General features: G+C 38.8%; 1 protein-coding gene across 1 annotated transcript in view; it reads left to right on the forward strand.

Moving 5' to 3' along the window:
* LOC126380363 (arrestin homolog) overlaps positions 1-21,243 on the forward strand; it is a 117,182-nt gene that overhangs the window by 86,203 nt on the left and 9,736 nt on the right. The window contains exons 5-8 of the mRNA XM_050029748.1: positions 4,669-4,816; positions 6,748-6,901; positions 12,848-12,909; positions 19,755-19,818. Of these exons, the coding sequence (XP_049885705.1) occupies positions 4,669-4,816; positions 6,748-6,901; positions 12,848-12,909; positions 19,755-19,818 (428 nt within the window). The remainder of the gene's footprint in view (positions 1-4,668; positions 4,817-6,747; positions 6,902-12,847; positions 12,910-19,754; positions 19,819-21,243) is intronic.

The raw sequence follows: 21,243 nt of genomic DNA on the forward strand, positions 1-21,243 counted from the left end.
CCAATGGGAAATAGCCGTAATTGTATGTATGGAAATAAACGCTCTGCCCGCAAACCACATGTCACCAACCACGGTATAATTTACATCAGTATACCCACGTGTATTGTACAGATTTTTTATATCCTTCCTCGTCTGTTTTATATTCGTTTTATCCGAAAAGGGTTCAGTTTCATTGTCGTTGCCGAGTGTCGTGATGACAATAAAGATTGCCGCTTTCTGGGATCCTTGGCCTGAAATTAAAAATAGAACTTGTCTAGCAAAAGACATGAATAAAAGAGTTTGTGAGGGCAATTTTCAAGGTTTATTCTTTTTTTGTAAAAAATATTACAGAGAATGTGTTGATTCGACACAAAAAATGGAAGAGAGAGTGAACGCTGAAAATCAGCGTTGTGGCACTCCCTCAATGTCGGAGTGTCACAACATCTTGCTGAGCTGACGTCTCTTTTTAGAGATAAGGTTTAATTCAGTACTTTGTTCACTATTCTATTCTGTGTACCACCTACATATTTCTAAAATAAATGATTTTCTTTCTTTCTTTGAATGATTGGACCGAACGTTACCATTTAGTTACCAGACAAAATCGTCAGGAAACCCACATTCCCGAGAAATGCATTTTCATTAACCTGTATTGGGCTGGTTTTCCCTTCACGGGTTAGGTTAGGTTAGTGAGGTCAGACAGGCAGTCGCTTCTGTAAATAACCGGACCAGTTAAATCTTTGGGTTAGGTAAGCGGACCCCGTGAAAATACGGGATTACAGAATTTGTAGCAGTAGAGCTATGGTAGTTATCCTGTTTGCAGGAGTAGTAGTTAAAGAGAGTCGGATTGAACGCGGCGACAGCGAACCGCTGAAAATGCGCGTTACGGCCATCGAACCTCTTTTTTGTACTACGTGATCTTAGAAGGTACCAGTGACAATTCTGGCTGTTTTAGCAAAAGCCCTTTCTATTTCAAGTATCTAATAATAACATATGTTTCTGAGAGATGGATGGATAGGTCAACGGGCGATCGGCCATAGATAATTTATCATGTTGGTAACCCGTAGACGACTTTAGCGATAACATTCTGGCTGATAATTAAGTTTGCGAAGAAAAAATAGGTTTGTGGTAGACACACCTAAGTTTAACCGAAGGGGTCATCGGCATCTGAAGGACGTACGACCCTGACAACCCACCTTGGCGATCTTGTCACCCTCAGATTCGTTGTCTTAAATTTTAGTCACGGTTTAGAGCTCCAGCGCTCTCCATATGTCCGGTCAAACAGTTAATGCCATTTCTGGTAAATAACATAACAAATACTTTGTTGCACAAACAGTAAATGTAAAACAAAAGAGAAATAGAAAGAGTACAATAGGTGGCCTTATTACTAAGTAACAATATCTTCCAGGCAACGTTTAAGTATAGGAGATGTTATTTAATATTATTATTATACTATATGTAGCTGGAATTATATAATAAAGTGCGATAGCGAGATGATTACCACGTGCTCAGCAGTGAAGGAAAACATCGTGAGGAAACCCACATTCCCGAGAAATGCATTTTCAGAGGTATGTGACCCAACCGCGGAACGGAAGGCGATTGGGGCAACCACCGTTCTACACGCCCTATCTATGGAGTAATGAAGGCGATTACTCCACCGACAAGGAGAGAGTGACCTAACCTGTATTGCGCTGGTTTTCCGTTCGCGGGTTGGGGTCAGACAATTCGAAAATAATTGATTTAGGCTCGTGTTGGGATTCAAACCTGCGAGTTTGTGTGTGTGTGTGTGTGTGTGTGTGAGCCACGGAACAACGAAAAATAATAATATTTTAGCTTTGGAACCTCAGTTCGCGATTCCGATTCACTCTTGCCCGGGTTATTTCGTATGCTTTTCACGACATTGCGTCGAAATCTGACCACGTTCCATTGTATGAAATTCGTACCGAATCATTTTGCTCGTTAACAAACGAAAATCCCTCCATAACGGGCTCCATTTACTGCACATGAATTTTACAGAGGATGCCTTAATATAAAACCCATTAAGCCTTCGACCCGAAGGTATAAATAGGGCTAATTTAATTAGGTATGGGCGAGACACAGATACTGAAAAGTATCGGAGTCCGAAGGACGTAATATACGATCCCGACGACCCGATTACTCTAGCCATAGAGGCAGCCAATCAGCTCGCGACACCAAACACTTCAGGACTCCGATACCGACCCCGCCGGCGTGGTCGACGATTTCCCTCAATCAGCGCTTATTTTTCCTCTCAGACGACACCCTGAGCCGAGGTTTGCGCCCAACTGGGCACCCTCAGGCCTGTTGTCTTAAACATTGTACCGGGTGAGAGCCTTCAGCGCTCCCCATTTGTCCGGCCAGTAGTTAATGCCATCTGCGGCAAATCTACAATAAGTCTTGTAAAAAAAAACATGAGCCATGTCAGGGGCCTTTGGCGGACATTATAAGAAGAAATACAATTAGTGATTATATTTCAATAAAGATAACATTATACAATAGTTTAAATGCGCGGTATGATCTGTCGAAGTACTAAAGTCAATGTTGTGACGTTCATTAGAATATTATGTATCAATCGAGACAAGGTCGATCGATTCTGTTCTATCTAACAGTACTTATGTGGGTACATTTACATTATTTATTAAGTATTTGAAGTACTTTCGATTCTGTTCTATCTAACAGTACTTATGTGGGTACATTTACATTATTTATTAAGTATATTCAAGGTATAGTATAGTTAAAAAGGAAGGAAGGAAGGTAGGAAAGGGAAGACCAAGAAGAGCTTACATGGAACAGATTAAAGAAAAGGTTAACGTCGTGTCTTACAGGGAAGTCAAGGAATTGGCCTTTGATAGACTGGAATGGGAAATTCTACACCGACAAAAGCGTGGCTCTTAAATTGACGATGAAGAGTAAAATTATTTTCTACAAAATTGTTGCCAACTTCAATTGCGGAAGTGTCCAGAAGATTCTATTAATTTCTAAAAAGTTCTTTGTAATCTTTGAGTGTAGCAACACTTTTATCAGTACGACTATACCAACAACATTTCGCTAACTGCTCTAAAGGGAAAATGAGAATTAGGTTAAAACAAAAACAAGCATTTCCAGAGTATATTTTAATATTATAAACTCGCGTAGAGATAAGCAAAGATGTGTCTTGGGAATACAAAATGGAGCTTAAATTGCGGCTACAGAAAATATATTGTATTTTCTGTTTAATTCAGGAAATGTGTAGATTCGAAGAATTCACGCCAGTAGGTAATCCGTGACAGGTGTTGGCAACCCCAATATTAAATTAATATTTTTATTGAAATGACAACATTTGTCTTCTTCCTTCCGTTTTTCATTGTGCTCTATTGAACTACTGTTCGCAAACGTGAAACGAATCTAAATTAAATTCGGTAATTTTTATGGTATGGATGTTTTCTTCTGACTGACAATCCTCACTAAGGGTAGTACCTATTAAACCAATCTCAGCTTTGAAACTGCCCTCAAGATCGTGTCAATGTGACAGTTCTTCTATAAAAACAGGGACTTAAGCATGATCTTGGGGGCAGTCTCAGCTGAGATTAGTTTATTAATACCACCCTAAATGTCATCTTAATCTGAGGCAAACCTACAAAAAAGTCAAGTCACAAAAAAAGACCAGTAAAGTATGATTTTAGTAAGTACTGACTAGTATTACATACGACCTCCGTGGTCTTGTGGTTGAGTGTTAGGCTCACGATCTGGATCCTGGGTTCCATTTCCGGTGGGGACATATCACAAAAATTACTTGTCTACTTCAGCTACTTCCACAGCATAATGTCTTACGGTATTTTATTGTGGGGTCGAGCCGCTGATGTAGAAACTATTTTCATTATTCAAAAAAGGGCAGTTCGCGCTATTTATAATCTGCGTTGTCGGGACTCTTTAAAGGAGCTGTTTAAAGAAATAAATATACTGACGGTCGCAAGTCAATATATTTATGAAAACATTATGTATGTGCGTAAAAATGTATCTCTCCTTCCGAGAAACTGTGAAAGGCATACTTACAATACAAGGAATAAAAATAAAATTGTTGTTCAAAATTCTAGATTAAGTAAATTAAATTCATCTTTTTTGGGGTTATGTATACGTTTTTACAATAAAATACCAGATAATATTTTAAATTTGTCAGAGAACAAATTTAAAGCTCACGTGAAGCTTACTTTATGTAAAAAAGCCTATTATAAGATTAATGATTACCTAAATGATAAAAATGTCTGGTATTGAATGTGTTCCTCTAGTTATTAAATAACTTGTAATGTACCCTCATTGATTTAAAAGATGTGTTGCTGTTGCAGTTTCTTGTCATTTCTTCTCCTCAGCCATAACACCTTGCGAAATGACGTAAATTCAAAAATGTTACATTGACCTTCAACAAGTTTATCCATGATAATTACGTTGAATAAATGATTCTGATTCTGATTCTGATTCTGATTACTTCGCGGTCTCTAGTTGGGTAATTACAGGCTGATCACTTGATTGTCCGAAAGTAAAATGATCCGTGCTTCGAAAGGCAAGTATAATCCGACCGACGGATTGTACCTTCTCCAATAGGCATTACAGGCGTGAATTGAGTCCGTCTGTACTTATGTAACATTCTATTTATTTTTTTTAATTTCGTGTCTAATAATGGAATAATTTTGTTCACAGGATGCCTTGATAAAGCGATTAGGCGCCAACGCATACCCATTTCATCTGGAGTTGACCCCGCTGGCGCCACCTAGCGTGCAGTTGGTACCAGCCAAACAGTACCACGGTGCACCTATAGGCACCTCTTATGACGTCAGAGCTTATATTGGTAAGTGCATATTGTTCGGCTCTTGGTGTGTGTGGACTGTATGTGTAGTAGATGGTGAGAGGTCGAGGGTTCTAATTCCAACTGCAGCAAAACACCAGATTGTTCCTTGTCACTATTTTATTAAATTGTTCTCTCTCTCTCTATTTAAGAGCTGCGCTCTTGTCGGTGGAGTAACCGCCATCCCTCTCTTCTTCCCGCCAAAACCTTCACCTCCCGATACGACAAGACCTGCACCTTTTCTTTTATTTGTTTCATAAATGTTATCCTAGGTCTACCCCTTCCTCTCTTCCCTTCAATTTTTCCTTCTATAATGTTTGTTATAAATGAATCGTGTCGTATCAGGTGGCCAATCATATTTCCTCTCCGGTTCTCTATAGTCTTCAGTATGGTTCTCTTTTCTTCAACTCTTTCCAGCACTTTTTCATTTGACACCATTTCAGTCCAGCTTATACCCTCCATTCTTCGCTAACACCACATCTCAAACGCTTCCAACCTCTCTCTGTCTCTCTGTGTCATAGTCCACGTTTCACTTTCATAGAGTGCAATGCTCCAAATATATGATTTAATAAACCGTTTTCTATTAAATTAATTGATTAACTTGTTATTAAAATAAAATACACTTATACACTTTCGCGGGAGGCGTCGGCCATTCGATTCGTTACAACGTTGCCATGCCAAAAAATATTATTATTTTTATACTTGTGTTGCCAGTAACACATATCGTAATACGTAGGGGCCTTTTTGAAAAAACACATTCTGATATGATTAGCTTTAAGAATACCTCGATTGACACACCACTTTTTTCCTTTTCTTTCGACCTGTGTTGGTAAAAGTACTTAGAATAATATTATTGCGATGGATGTACCTCCGTTTCCCCTTTTGCGATATAGTCGTGAGTTTATGTTATTAATTCCAATTTGGGTAAAAACTTGCACCACATAGTTTTACTATGATTAAAACTAGCGTGTCTAAGACGATGACGGGTTTTCTATTTTTTCCTAACTGCTCAATAGATGGCGCTGAACTGGCTAGGTTACTGCAAGGAATGAAACATGAAATAAAATAAAAAATAAAATTAATTATTTCTGTTTTTCTTCGCTGAAATTATAAAAACAAAACAAAACGTAAAAGTCATACTAATTATGTTCTGAGAAGAAAGAAATAACAGGAAAAAAAATCAATCTCTCATTAGTTCGTCATCCTGGTAATGGCCAGTAGCGTAGTTAATATTATTTTCTTTTAATTATTTTTTATAAAAAAAGAAAATCTCCGATTGCGATAGAATGTGATTTTTCAAAAAATACGCTTACGATGTTGTCTCCATGACACATAACAATTTTCTGTTCTTATTCATCATCATCATCAATTTCAGAGCCACGCTCTTGTCGGTGTAGCATTTTCCATTCCAGTCTATCAAAGGCCAATTCCTTGACTTCCCTATAAGACACGACGTTAACCTTTTCTTTAATCTGTTCCATGTAAGCTCTTCTTGGTCTTCCCCTTCCTCTCTTTCCTTCTAGCTTTCCTTCTATGATGTTTTTAATGAATTCGTCGTGTCTTATTAGGTGTCCAATCATCTTGCCTCTTCTGTCCTCAATAATTCTCAGTATTTGTCTCTTTTCTCTTACTCTTACTAGCACTTCCTCTGTTCTTATTATAAGAAAATAAAATAACATCCATCGCAAGATGAACTAAATACACACTTCACCGAGCTTTCTGTAAGGTGGTGAGCCGTATCGCCCGCGCCGTCATATAAAGGTCGAGCCAACCTGTGTTAGTAAAAACTGGCGGGCTAAAATGGCCACATCTAACCAATTCATCATTGTCAAATTGCAATATTGCTTTTTTAGATTAATTGTTTCGATGTGGCCTTTTTAACCCCGCTGCACTTAAGATAAATAACACATAACCAGAACATGTATTGTCAACAGCGGAAAGAGCAGACGAGAAGATATCCCGTCGCAACACTGTGCGTATGGGCATCCGCGTGCTTCAAGGCCCAGGGCGACCCGCCATGCCAGCCGTGCTGCCGCCCCCCTCCCCCCACCACGCGCTCAGTGCGCTTGCGCACCATAATGTTATGAGGTATTAATTTAAATATAATTTATTTTATTTACTTACATAATTGTCGAAGAGAAACTTGCAATGATTTTTAATTATAGGTCATTACGATTTATTTCATACATACATAGTATCACGCCTATTTCCCTTTGGGGTAGGCAGAGACTGAGGAATTCCACATACTAAGATACTGACACACCACTTTCGTGTCTTCCACTCTCATCAAAGACTTCACGCATTCGCCGGTTTACATTACTCTTGATCTGACCTTTCTTTAAAATATTCTCGATCTGTTGGCGGTGTGTACGCTTTTTTATTATTTTTTATCGTTGGGCTCCCGGGAACTCCCCGGGTAAAGACACCCGGTACATACATACATACATGAACTCACGCCTATTTCCCACCGGGGTACCTAAGCAGAGACTATAGACTATTGCTTCGATCCTGACACACTTCTCCTGCTTCCTCCACATTCATCAATCGCTTCATACACGCACGCCGGTTCAGAGTAGACCGTATTAAACCTTTTCTAAGGACATTTCCAATTTGGTCAATGGAAGTCCTTCTCGGTCTTCTACCATCAACTTTCGCTTACCCGCCACCCGGACAAAGACACCCGGTATACCCACTAAAACCCAACGGAGTTCCTCCATGCCGCCAACCGCACACAACCGCGACCTCGCCGGCGCGGTATGTACGCCTAAGCCTTCCTCCTCCAACGCTACCACTGACCAATAACCGTATCATAAATCTTTTCCGTAAGTCTACATTCATTCTTCCTCTTTCTTCTTTTTATCTTACTCAGGACATGTCTTCTGACTGTACTATGACCTACTCAGAAAATGACTTTCCTAGATCATGACTTAAAAAAAGAGCCATGGTTGCCCAGTTGGTAGAACGCTTGCCTCTCACTTTGAGGTCGCAAGTTCGAATCCAACACAGGCCTAAACTAATGATTGTCGAATTTGTTTTCGAATTCATGCTTGGATCATAAATGATTATCACGTGCTCAGCGGTGAAGGAAAACATCGTGAGAAATCCACATTCCCGAGAAATGCATTTTCGGAGGTATGAGACCGACCCTGTATTGGGCTGGTTTTTCTTTCGTTGGTTGGAAGCTCAAACAGCCAGTCGCTTCTGTAAAAAACCGGACCTGTCAAATCTTCAGGAGATGATGATAAGTCAAAAAAAATCCCCCCGATTCCTGTAGACACATCCTAATTTTATTTTAAGTTATACCTGTCATTTTCTTATCCATTGTTTTAAGTTTACGCGGTTATTATCATAAGTAATTAAAACACATAATAACGGGTTTTTACCGCTTTTAAAGCACGGATATGAGACTCCCGATATTTCGACACTGTTGCAAGTGCCATGATTTTCTTATCCGCCGAAAAGGAAAGGGACGGATGATTGCGAACTGTTAATTTTACAATGATTGAATAACCCGGGCGAATAAAACAGGCATCTCGTCAATATGCAACCCGTTTCACGTGTGATGTCAACTTAATTCTGTCGGGTTACTGGCCTGGTACTGGATTTTTAAATTTCTACTTAAAATTGTTCGTGCCGTTTGTGTCGAACGTGTGTTTCATAAATTTTATGCCTGTCGATTACCCTTTTTCAGCGGGTAAGAAAACGACAGGTATAACTTAAAATAAAATTAGATGGTGTGTACAGAAATTAGGACCAATATTTGATAACATAACGTAAAAATAATTGTTGCTTGATATTTCCCCCAATCAGAGCTTATCGCTATCGATCCGCTAGGGTTGATTAATTCTTTCAAATATTTTTTCTCTCAGACGACGCCCTGAGCCGAGGTTAGTTACTGCCATCTGCGGCAAATCTACAATAGTCACGTAAAAAAAACTTGCTTCTCTTTATTTTGATCAGAATAATAATGGGTGGAAGATGTAATTGTTAAAAAGGGTTATCATTTATACCCAAATATATTATAGGTATGTCTGTTAGAAGGAAAATCTTTACAGCGCCATCTATAATTGTTTTTGAGAAACGTAACCTAGAAAGTCAGGCTCATTGGGGCAGTCAGATTCATCCCACGATGCATTAAGTATCCACGCCTCACCAAGCACCGAAGGCCGGTACGATTGATCCCGAAAATAATTTCCGAACGAAATTCAATCAATCAATCAATAATACTTTATTGCACAACGACATATACAAAGGACATAAACATACGAATAAAAACATAAGTACAATAGGCGGCCTTATTGCTACATAGCAATTTCTGCCAGGCAACCTTAGGGTGAAATTCATTTTAGTCCTTTGTCATCTTTCCACTTGTACCACAAGATCCTTAAGATATACCTATTTGGGTCAATCCCTCCTTTATCATAATGGCAACGTAACCTTGAAAAATGTTGTACGGGAATGATCACCCTTAATAGCCCCAAACCTTTTATCATGTACACACATAGTTATGTATTATGTTGTATACATAGTTAAGTATTATGTCGCAGTCGGATTGTATAATCGGCTGTATGATCCGCCGCTTTACAAAATGCCTAGCCGTAATGTAATACAGTGGAGGTTAACAATTTTAATGCAGCATAAATTCTATTAACTACATCATAATCAGAAGTGACTGCTTGTCTCTGCTTGACTGCTTGACTCTCCAACCCACAATGAGAAAACCAGCCCAAACACAAACATCTGGAACGCACCGTTACTTACATTTTAATACAAAATATGTAAAAAAAACCCTTATCCCGTAGTACGTACGACCGAAAGAATAATAAAAGAATGAAAGAAAATACTTTCTATGAAAAAACCACTACCACTAAATCAGAAAGAATAAGTAACACCTCAAAAGAATAAATTATGCTCCCTGACTTTTCGCCTGCTGCTTCCTTTTACGCAATTCCGAATTATTATATCCACAAGAGTTTTACGTAACTTATTAAAATATTATGTAAAGTTATTACCATACCATAAATTGATTTGAAATATGTGTACTTATATTAGCAGTATTGAAAAATATAATGTAGGCAGAAGGATATATAAAAATAATTGTTGCTTCCTCCGCCCCCGGCCTCCGTGGTTCAGTGATTAAGCGTTGCGCTCACGATGCGGAGGTCCCAGTTTCAAATCCCGATGGGTACATATCACAAAAATCACTTTGTGGTCCCTAGTTTGGTTAGCATATTACAGGCTGATCACCTGATTGTCCAAAAAGTAAGATGATCCGTGCTTCGGAAGGCACGTTAAGCCGTTGGTCCCGGTTACTACTTACTGATGTAAGTAAGTATGTTATATGCCCTTGGCGGCGCAATAACAAACCTGACACCAGGGTTGATGAGGTTGGTAATTCACCTCACAAACCCACACGATAGAAGAAGAAGATCGTTGCTTGATATTTGGATAAGATTATGGTATAGAATTATGTTGCTACCTGTAGGTATTGCCTCTCTTTATTTTGATAGAATAATAATGAGTGGAAAATGTGTATGTGTGTGTGTGTGTATGATTTACATTTCGCGACTTTATAGTGCAGAAGCGCCAATGCGCCGTGAAACTTTAAATATAAACAGTATAATAAAAAACATATGAAACTTAAGTTTAAACAATATAAAAACATATTTAATTTTCACACATCATTCATCATCTCGCAAAACCTCAGACACTCGCGACACACATACGTCCACTCACTCACATACAGATCACACTCTGGTGATGGTGATGATGTGTGTGTGCCCGCTGGATGCGGGCAGCGCAGGACCGAACGTCGTGGAGATCCTTGGGGGAGACCTATGCCCAGCAGTGGGCGTCGTAAGGCTGATGATGATGATGAAGATGTGTCATGCTAGGGTGTAATAAAAACGGTCATCGTTTATACCCAAAAACAAAGATAAAAGATGCATATGTCATCCATGAAATTAGAAGGTTAAACGAAGGAAAATCGGTACAGCGCCTTTTTTTTTTTGACGTGACTTATTGTAGATTTGCCGCAGATGGCATTAACTACTTGGCCGGACAAATGGGGAGCGCTGAAGGCTCTCACCCGGTACAACGTTTAAGACAACAGGCCTGAGGGTGCCCAGTTGGGCGCGAACCTCGGCTCAGGGCGTCGTCTGAGAGGAAAAATATTTGAAAGAATTAATCGACCCTAGTGGGTCGATAGCGATAAGCGCTGAATGAGGGAAATCGTCGACCACGCCGGCGGGGTCGGTATCGGGGTCCTGAAGTGTTTGGTGTCGCGAGCTGATTGGCTGCCTCTATGGCTAGAGTGGTACAGCGCCATCTATTATTGTTTTTGAGGAACGTGGCCAAAGTTCCCTCATTTACATTATCTGTCCCTGTTCGGTGTGCTCGAAATTTAACACGTTTAAACAGGACAACAGACAGTTGTTTACATCTCTTTTGTCCTGTTAACGTAGTCGTAAACACGATGTAACGTAATTAATGAATTGCTTGTCGCGTCTAATTGGTGTTCGTTTAGCTATTGTTATCTAAGTCTTCGGAATAGGGTAGTTTCCAACTAGTCAAATCAGTTACTTTTTACTAAACGTCAGAACACGAAATTAGTATGGAATTTGTATGAAAAAGCAACCTGTGACGTCATAGAAAAACGTGACAAAATGTCGTGAAAAAAAGGAAATATGGACATGTAAAAAGTCTATAAAATGTTCTGCGAGGAGTTCGCAACAACAATATTGAATATTAATTCGCGTGGTGCGTACTGGATGCATTAATTGCACTTTATGAAAGGTATTTCAGACAATTCAATAGCATTGAAATATTCACTGGTGGATTTTCATAAAATATTCGGAATAATTAGTTTTACTATGAAGAGTGTTTAAATATAGCTGACTATGTTATCCTCTACATTTCGGATCCGGTTTCCTAAATTGCAAACCCTAATCATGAACCGTCGTTATCGGAGAATGGTTAATTGCGTAAATGAGCCTTGCTGGATATTGAATCGACAGAGTATAGGTACCTACTCATCATCATCATAGGCCTGCAACATAACATAACAAATACTTTATTGCACAAACAGGAAAATACAAAACAAAAGTGAAATAGCATGACTACGGTCGCGTGCATGTATACACTTTAGTACCATGTCACATTAACTTTTTTGACAAATTGAACTGTAAGTCACACTAAATGTAAAAGTGTTAGTGCGACGGAGTCCTAAAGTGGGTACGTTATATTGCTCATGACTGTACAATTGGCGGCTTTATTGCTAAGTAGCAATCTCTTCCAGGCAACCTTTAAGTATAGGAGATATTTAATATTATATAAATATTGCGGAATAGTGGAGCATGGGAATACTAATGTACGTATAAAAGTAAATACAAAGACAGATACACTTACGAGTATTTAAACTACATAATAATAATACACATATAATTGTTATAATAAATAAATATCAATACTTAAACTACTACATGGAGGAAAAGGAGTAGACAGATTATGAAGATGAAGAGGAAATAGAAGCAAGCGCCTTGATTTGCCATTTAAAGGACTCCAATGACGAACTTGAAAGGACTCTTTTACATCTTGATCAGATGAATAGTATAATAAAGCGTTTCTGTGGCAACGTCTTGTATGGCTGTAAAGTCCAATACGGGAGCGGGAATAGCGTCCGCACGACAGGCTTCAGCTGAGGGTTGTTAGATGGTGTAGATAGTGTGGTGTGGACCTAGACATAGGTAAATAATATTGTTCCTGATCATTATGGTCCTGTGTGTAACCAGTTTGCTTGTCAAAAGTGTGCCGGTTTGATCCCCAAACACAAAAAGACGATTACAAAAAGAAAACAATCCAATACAATATCATTAAATACCCTGAAAAGTAATCCCAATTTGTAAAAAAAGAAAAGCAAACCAGCCTAAGAAATAAAACAAAAATCCAACCCAAATCCTTCGATTTGTGAAAAAAGCTGTTTCAATTAAACTTGATTAACATGGCGTTGTTCAAATAAACCGTTTTTTGTTTCAGACTCAAAAATAAAGTTAAATTGGAATCGGACGAGAATTGCCGACCGAAGCGAGAAGGAATTGGTGAGTTTGTTTGATTTTATTAAATCCTAAGGATTCGTACAGACTAGGTGACTGTGACTGCTTGCGATAGGCTCATGGACTGCATGAGTGTTTTACGTACTACCTACTCGCATCTGTTCGCAGGCACGTGCCAGCGCTGCTCACGTTTCTCTCTCTTTCTCTCCTTGGCATTTATTATTCCCATCTGATAGTGGGGTCTGTCATGTCTCATGTCTGTATTTTTCTTCCACATCGCTCTATCGGACGTGTCGTTTTAAGAGACATTGCACAAGCACTGGTCGCGTTTATTTGTTTATAATGAAAAAGTAGATACTAGAATAGAGAATAGAAATCACTAAGTTTAAAGATGTATGTATATAGGTAATAGAGTGAAAAGCGATCTGAAAAAGTGAGTTGCGCTAAACATGCGCACCAAACCGTTACTTAACTGTTACACTAGTATAATACTAAAATAGAATAATTCTAAGATGTTCTTTATAATGATATTGAGTTTAAGAAAGACCGGTTGTTTCAAAATCGATACTCTTAGACGGCGCTCAACCTTAACTCGAGTTTACTCCAGTAAGGCATGACGTCATTAATTTCGTATTATTTTGTAGATAGATTATGCTGGACTCCAGCGAGTAAAGTCCTTAAGTCGAGGACGTAAAATTAAAATACCAAAATGCTCAGCTGAGGCCGAGTCGAATGGAGGAAGAGTTGAGTGAACATCTGAGAATACGCGTGTTACTGTATCTGCGCGCGTGCAGAGCGCGCGCTGCGCGTATATGCGGCGCGATCGCGACGCTGGCACCACCTTCGCTCAATGTGTACGAAGCCCTAGACTACATTTTAGCTTCGCCTAAATTTTCGTCGATTTTCACAACTCCCACTTGACATTGCCAAGAAAATGGAAGCAAAAGCGGGAATGACGTCAAACTGCGTAATTTTCTGTAGCTAGCTTGTGTCTGCGCCGTTTTGCCGTCTGGAGTTGTGATTTGATTTGACGGGATTACAGGTTATTCTATTTCTGGCACTGTGTTCGTGTACGTGTGAAAATGTTCGGATAGGATAGTCAGATTCAATCTTGAGTTTTTATTTTATCAGTACTTACAACGAATCAAATCTTTTATTTTTTTATTTTATTTAATTTGACGTAACTTATTGTATATTTGCCGCAAATTGCATTAACTACTTGGCCGGACAAATGGGGAGAGCTGAGTGCTGTCACCAGGTACAAAATTTAGGACAACAGGCCTGACGGTGCCCAGTCACAACGTATCAAAGATTATATTGGAAAGCTATCAAAGTTATTTTCGCTAATTGTATTTACATTTTACATTAAATGACAATGGGCACTTTTGTATGAAACTTGGTCCAAGAACCTCCACTGATGAGACTTATATGTAATGAAAGCTTATGCTTTCCCTATGATTCTGGCAAAGTTCTATCAGATTCTGTCCCGGGGTTCTTTTTTTACGGCCATGTTTGTCCTGGCTAAAAATGTGATAAAATACAGTGGGAGCTAAAATCGACTCAAGATTTGTTGCTGGATAACTAAGTCTACATAAATAATTATGTATCATGTTGTATATCATTTTAAAGAGGATCTTTTCTAAAATCCGAAACATAAAAAAAAAAACAAAAAAAAAACTTTTTGTAAGCGAATTATAGTCAATTTATATCTGCAGCGCCATTGTTTCTCGGTAGCTAAGTTCAAGTTTCATGCCTTTTACCCCTTCCAAAAGTATCTTACCGATTTTTTTAATATTGTTCCGGAATTTGATCTGAGTGATAATAACAAGAAAAATAAATAAACACCTCTCCGATAGAGACCGGCTAAGGTATTGCCTATTGCAAGAAATCGTCATCATTAGCAAGTCATTACGGTATTGCATATAAGCTTATCAGCAACTTGGAACTTGGTCCAAGAACCTCCACTGGTGAGACTTGCATGTAATGATAGCTTATACTTGTCCTATGATTCTGGCAAAGTTCTATCAAACTCTGTCCTAGGGTTTTTTTACGGCCATGTTTGTCCTGAGTGTACAGTAGTGGACTGCAAAATCACCTCAGGATTTGTTGTCGAAAAACTATTTAACTAAGTCTATATACATAATTATATATCATAATGTATATCAATTTTAAAGGGGAAGGTTATCAGAATCAGAAACACAAATAAAAAAAAATGCATTATGTAAACGACTTTTAGCCAACTCACGTCCGTAGCACCATTTTTCTCAGCAGCTACGTACGAGTTTCGCGCCTTCCAACCTTTCCAAAGAAGCCCAATCATTTTTTCCTTCTTCTGATATTGCATTCTTAACCTGACAAGTGACAACAAAGAAAAAAAAAATAAGAAGAAATAAAATAGATACCATTCCGATAGAGGCCGCGTAAGCTATGGACCTATTGAAAGATAACGTACTCAAAGGCTAGTCATTATAATCCAACAGACGTAACATGATTAGAATGCGGCGGGACGGAAATGTAGTACATCGCCTTATGCGAAAGAGACGAAATATGTGTCTCTTTAACACTAACAGCATACAGCTTAGTACGAGAGAAACAAGAAATAAGTCATTCTAATCAAGATGCAATACAATGACTCTATTGTATACAAAAGAAACACATTTATTAAACAAGTTCAGGCAATAACTGGTGCAAAAGGCGGCTATATTGCCAAGGTAGCAATTACTACCAGGCAACCTTACGTTTACGATACGTTTGTTGTACCATTCGGCATTGTTTATAAGACAAGATATAAGCCTGGATTAATAAAACAAGATTGTGGTGAAAGAAAACATACTACATTTGCGTCCTCCCGCATTCTAATCATGTTACGTCTGTTGGATTATAATGACTAGCCTTTGAGTACGTTATCTTGCAATAGGTCCATGGCTTACGCGGCCTCTATCGGAATGGTATCTATTTTATGTCTTGTTGTTGTCACTTGTCAGGTTAAGAATGCAATATCAGAAGAAGGAAAAAATGATTGGGCTTCTTTGGAAAGGTTGGAAGGCGCGAAACTCGTACGTAGCTGCCGAGAAAAATGGTGCTACGGACGTGAGTTGGCTAAAAGTCGTTTACATACTTAATGCATTTTTTTTTTATTTGTGTTTCTGATTTTGATAACCTTCCCCTTTAAAATTGATATACATTATGATATATAATTATGTATATAGACTTAGTTAAATAGTTTTTCGACAACAAATCCTGAGGTGATTTTGCAGTCCACTACTGTACACTCAGGACAAACATGGCCGTAAAAAAACCCTAGGACAGAGTTTGATAGAACTTTGCCAGAATCAAAGGACAAGTATAAGCTCTCAGTACATGCAAGTCTCACCAGTGGAGGTTCTTGGACCAAGTTCCAAGTTGCTGATAAGCTTATATGCAATACCGTAATGACTTGCTAATGATGACGATTTCTTGCAATAGGCAATAGCTTAACCGGTCTCTATCGGAGAGGTGTTTATTTATTTTTCTTGTTATTATCACTCAGATCAAATTCCGGAACAATATAAAAAAATCGGTAAGATACTTTTGGAAGGGGCAAAAGGCATGAAACTTGAACTTAGCTACCGAGAAACAATGGCGCTGCAGATATAAATTGACTATAATTCGCTTACAAAAAGATTTTTTTTTGTTTTTTTTTATGTTTCGGATTTTGGAAAAGATCCTCTTTAAAATGATATACAATATGATACATAATTATTTATGTAGACTTAGTTATCCAGCAACAAATCTTGAGCCGATTTTAGCTCCCACTGTATTTTATCACATTTTTAGCCAGGACAAACATGGCCGTAAAAAAAGAACCCCGGGACAGAATCTGATAGAACTTTGCCAGATTCATAGAGAAAGCATAAGCTTTCATTACATATAAGTCTCATCAGTGGAGGTTCTTGGACCAGATTCGCCCATTCTCCTTTCAGAATAAAGTATTAATAAACATGAAAATCATTAAGTTATAAGTAATTCTGACCAAGACAACCTCCGGCCAAGTACTTAATGCCATTTGCGACAAATCTACAATAAAAGCCACGTCAAGAAGACCACGGACACCTCTTCTGTCCTATGGGTACCTTACCCAGTAATGGGTTCAAGTAAGTTAATTTGTTTACATTGGCCGAGCAGACACTGTTAGGTTAGAGTGTCTACGAGTGGGCTCCGGCACCATATACGTCTTCCAAAACCCCAGGATTCTATAGTATCGAGATATGAAACTATCTAATGCCATTTGTGGCAAATCTACAATAAGTCACGCCAAAGAAATATAGAAGTTACTATATAAGATACTCGTACACAGGTATACAGGCGAAGGACGTAATATACGATCCCGACGACCCGATCACTCTAGCCATAGAGGCAGCCAATCAGCTCGCGACACCAAACACTTCAGGTCCCCGATACCGACCCCGCCGGCGTGGTCGACGATTTCCCTCATTCAGCGCTTATCGCTATCGACCCACTAGGGTCGATTAATTCTTTCAAATATTTTTTCTCTCAGACGACGCCCTGAGCCGAGGTTCGCGCCCAACTGGGCACCCTCAGGCCTGTTGTCTTAAACGTTGTACCGGGTGAGAGCCTTCAGCGCTCCCCATTTGTCCGGCCAAGTAGTTAATGCCATCTGCGGCAAATCTACAATAAGTCACGTCAAAAAAAAAAAGGTATACAGGTTGTTAGTGACATCGTACCGAATACTGAGGGGGATGATTACATGATGATGATACGTGCTCATTACGACGAGTCGCTGTGTGGATATTAATATAACGTAGTTTATCCTTTAGTAGTTACACGAAACTATGGTCGCTCAGCGGGCAATGGAGAGAGCTATGCTCGGTATTTCCCTGCTCGATCGAATCAGAAATGAGGAGATCCGCAGGAGAACTAAAGTCACCGACATAGCTCGGAGAATTGTAAAGCTAAAGTGGCAGTGGGCAGGAGACATAGCGAGGAGAACCGATGGCCGATGAGGCGGAAAGGTTCTGGAGTGGCGACCACGTGTCGGACGACGCTCAGTGGGTAGGCCCGCTACAAGGTGGATCGACGATCTGGTGAAGGTCGCGGGAAGCCGCTGGATGCGGGCAGCGCAAGACCGATCGTCGTGGAGATCCTTGGGGGAGGCCTATGCCCAGCAGTGGGCGTCATACGGCTGATGATGATGATGGTCATATCTACATGTAATGCCATATTTAATTATAATATATACGTCTGATATAAATGGGTATATGTATGTATGTATTTATATTTATATATTTCTATTTTATTTTCATTTATTTATTTTACTTTTATTTGTTTTTTTATTTATAGTATTTATTATTTTATACAAGATGATGCACTGTCCCGCACCAAATTGTAATAATGTTTCCTATCCACTGGTTGCCTGGAAGAAATTGCTGCTTATCAATAAGGCCGCCAGATTGTACTGTATCTATCATCATCTGTGTTAATTTGTTTTGTATGTTGTGTGCAATAAAGTATATTTGATTCGATTATGATTCAAACCATGATTCTAAGTTAATATCAAGTGGAATTTTTCGTCGCAAAATTCATGAAAATTTTGGTGATTTTTTAAATTAAGTAAGTACTTACAGTTCTATACTTTTGCGACGGAAAATTCTACTTGTTATCAACTCAGAATCGTGGTCTGAATCATCCCTCAAAGTTTTCGTTACGATGTCACTAACACCCGGTTTACCCTGTTTACATCATTAGTTACCTTATTACTTATTAAAGTAACTAACGATGTAGTAATAGGTAATAAAACTGATCCAACCGATACATCGACCTTGGCAAAGTATTACAATTAACTGTTAACATTATTAAGGTGTCCATATTTTCAACTTTCCGAGCATTAGGCTTGACGCAGGCGCCCGGGACTCTCATTTAGTTAAACAGTGTTAATTAATATTTATTTCTTTCAACAGCGCTCGTTATAAACTGCAGTTTTTAACGTGCTTTTTTTGCTGGACTTAGAGCGAATACAAACATAAGCATAGAAAGCGTTCAGATACCTTTCATTTTATTTATTTCATGGATCATTTACACCTAAGCCATTGTTCACATTAGTTATAGGGCATGTTCTGCCGGGAGCCGTGATAGCCCATTTGTTAGAACACTTGCCTCTCGCTTTAAGGTCGCAGGTTCGAATCCAGCGCACGCCTAAAGCAATGATTGTCGAGTTTGTTTACGAATTCATGTTTGGATCATAAATGATTATCACGTGCTCAGCGGTGAAGGAAAACATCGTGAGGAAACCTACATTCCCGAGAACTGCATTTTCGGGTGACCTAACCTGTATTGGACTGGTTTGTAAGGTCAGACAGGCAGTCAGTTCTGTAAAAAACCGGACCTGTCAAATCTTCAGGTTAGGTAAGCGGACCCTGTAAAAAACGGGATAATGCTAGGGAGATGATGAGCGCTCTTTATAAACTGCTGCTTTTTTGCTGAACTTAGAGCGAATACAAACATAGAAAGCGTTCAGCTGCCTTCCATTTTATCTTTCCTTTTGCCCGTATTCGTAATATTCATAATTACCTAGTTATTAAAGCAAATGTAAATTGTTACTGGCAATAAATTTATTTTATCTTATTCTTACAGCTAAGAACAATGTACACATTAGTTATAGGGCATGTCCTATGATGCTAAAAGCAACAAGGATTGTTTTCCATTCTAAGGCAATTGTCACATGACGCAGATTTTGTAGCGATGATGCGCCGCTCGATGAGATTGTGTCACCTTTTCTTTGACATCTCAGGACTTCGTATTGAAAGTGACTATTTGTTGGCTTCTGATTGTTTGTAGCTCTCCGTATGTATACTCGCTACAAACTGGTATTTTTAATGTGTTTTTTGTTTCAGAGAATACTGAGTTGCCGCCGCCAAGAGCCGCCGTTGAAAAACCATTTTTATTGTCCGATGGCAGGTGAGAATCGCTACCGATAATATATTGAACTGTTCGCAGATAAAACTGATAAAACATTAACGTCGAAATGGCGGGACCAATGGGAAGTAGTTTTAGAAAGTATTGGATAGGTATTAAATATGTATGTAGCAATTGGTGCTGATTTCTGCAGACACCGTCTAATTTTATTTTAAGTTATATCCGTAATCGACAGGCATAAAATTTATGGAACACACGTCAATTTAAGGCAATTCAAAATTCAATTTTAAAAACCCTCCCAAATTTTTATATTGGCTAATAATCCAACAGAATTAAGCTGACACGTCAAATGAGTTGCATACCAGCGAGATGCCTATTTTATACGCCCGGGTATTCATTCATTTTAAAGTTAACAGTAGTCAAACTCTGTCTTTTTCCTTTTAGGCAGATAAAAAAATAACGGGTATAACTTAAAATAAAATTAGGTGTCTGCAGGAATCGGGACCATTATCTAGCTTCGGTTCGCCGTTTTGTCTGGTCCACAGTTTAACATATCTATTGAATGTGGAAGGTACTAGATTTTTTAGTTTAGGTACCAAATAGTACTGGATGGGTACTATATCTAACGACATGCGATTTCAACATCAAGCAATTGGTCCCGCCATTTTGATGCTAATAATATGATGAAGCCCGACTTTTCCTCTGGGTTTTGTTAAAAAAGTAATAGTCCTTGACACTGGTGAATAACTCAGAATAATAATGAAATCGTGAAATTAACGTTTAATAACACTTTCGGAGAGTTTCGGAGACGATTTTCTCGCCTAACCTCTCAAAATGGAAATTTTCTATCTCGGTAATTTCGTACCAACAACCAGGATAATCTAAAAGAAATGCTTTGAAAACACTTTCTGAAAAGATGGATTGATTTATTATGTAAAATTTCCAATTAAGGAAGTGGGAATTTTGAGACCGCCCTTATGGAGTAGGCCGCGCGGGGTTGTTATAATGTTTGGGCATACCTGAACAGTCCACACAAAAACTTATTCTTTACTCGTGCGAGCGAGATAGGTAGTCCGCGCGCACTCTTTACCAGCTTGATACCCTAGACGGGGTGAAGTCAGCGGTCGATACTAATTGGTGCGGGGCGCAAAGTTACCGATCTATACTCAGTATTATTCTTTATCTATGATATAGAGGTGTATTGAGTCATGGTAGCTCAGTTTTAAGAACGCTTGACTCTCACAGTAAGGTCGCAAGTTCGAATCCCAGCACTTAAACTAATGATTGAATGATTATCATGTGCTCAGCGGCCTGAGAAATGTGTTTTGGAGGTAAGTATGTGACCTGTCCATCTTAGGATTTCGTCAAGATTGGCTGCAAGTTGTCTTCTGGTTATTTTGTGGTTCTGCACATCCTATTAGGTTTACGGGCGTGATTGTTATAAGTTTATTTCAAATGCTGACCCTA

Source organism: Pectinophora gossypiella, chromosome 3 (genome assembly GCF_024362695.1).
Source record: "Pectinophora gossypiella chromosome 3, ilPecGoss1.1, whole genome shotgun sequence".
Taxonomy (NCBI): domain Eukaryota; kingdom Metazoa; phylum Arthropoda; class Insecta; order Lepidoptera; family Gelechiidae; genus Pectinophora; species Pectinophora gossypiella.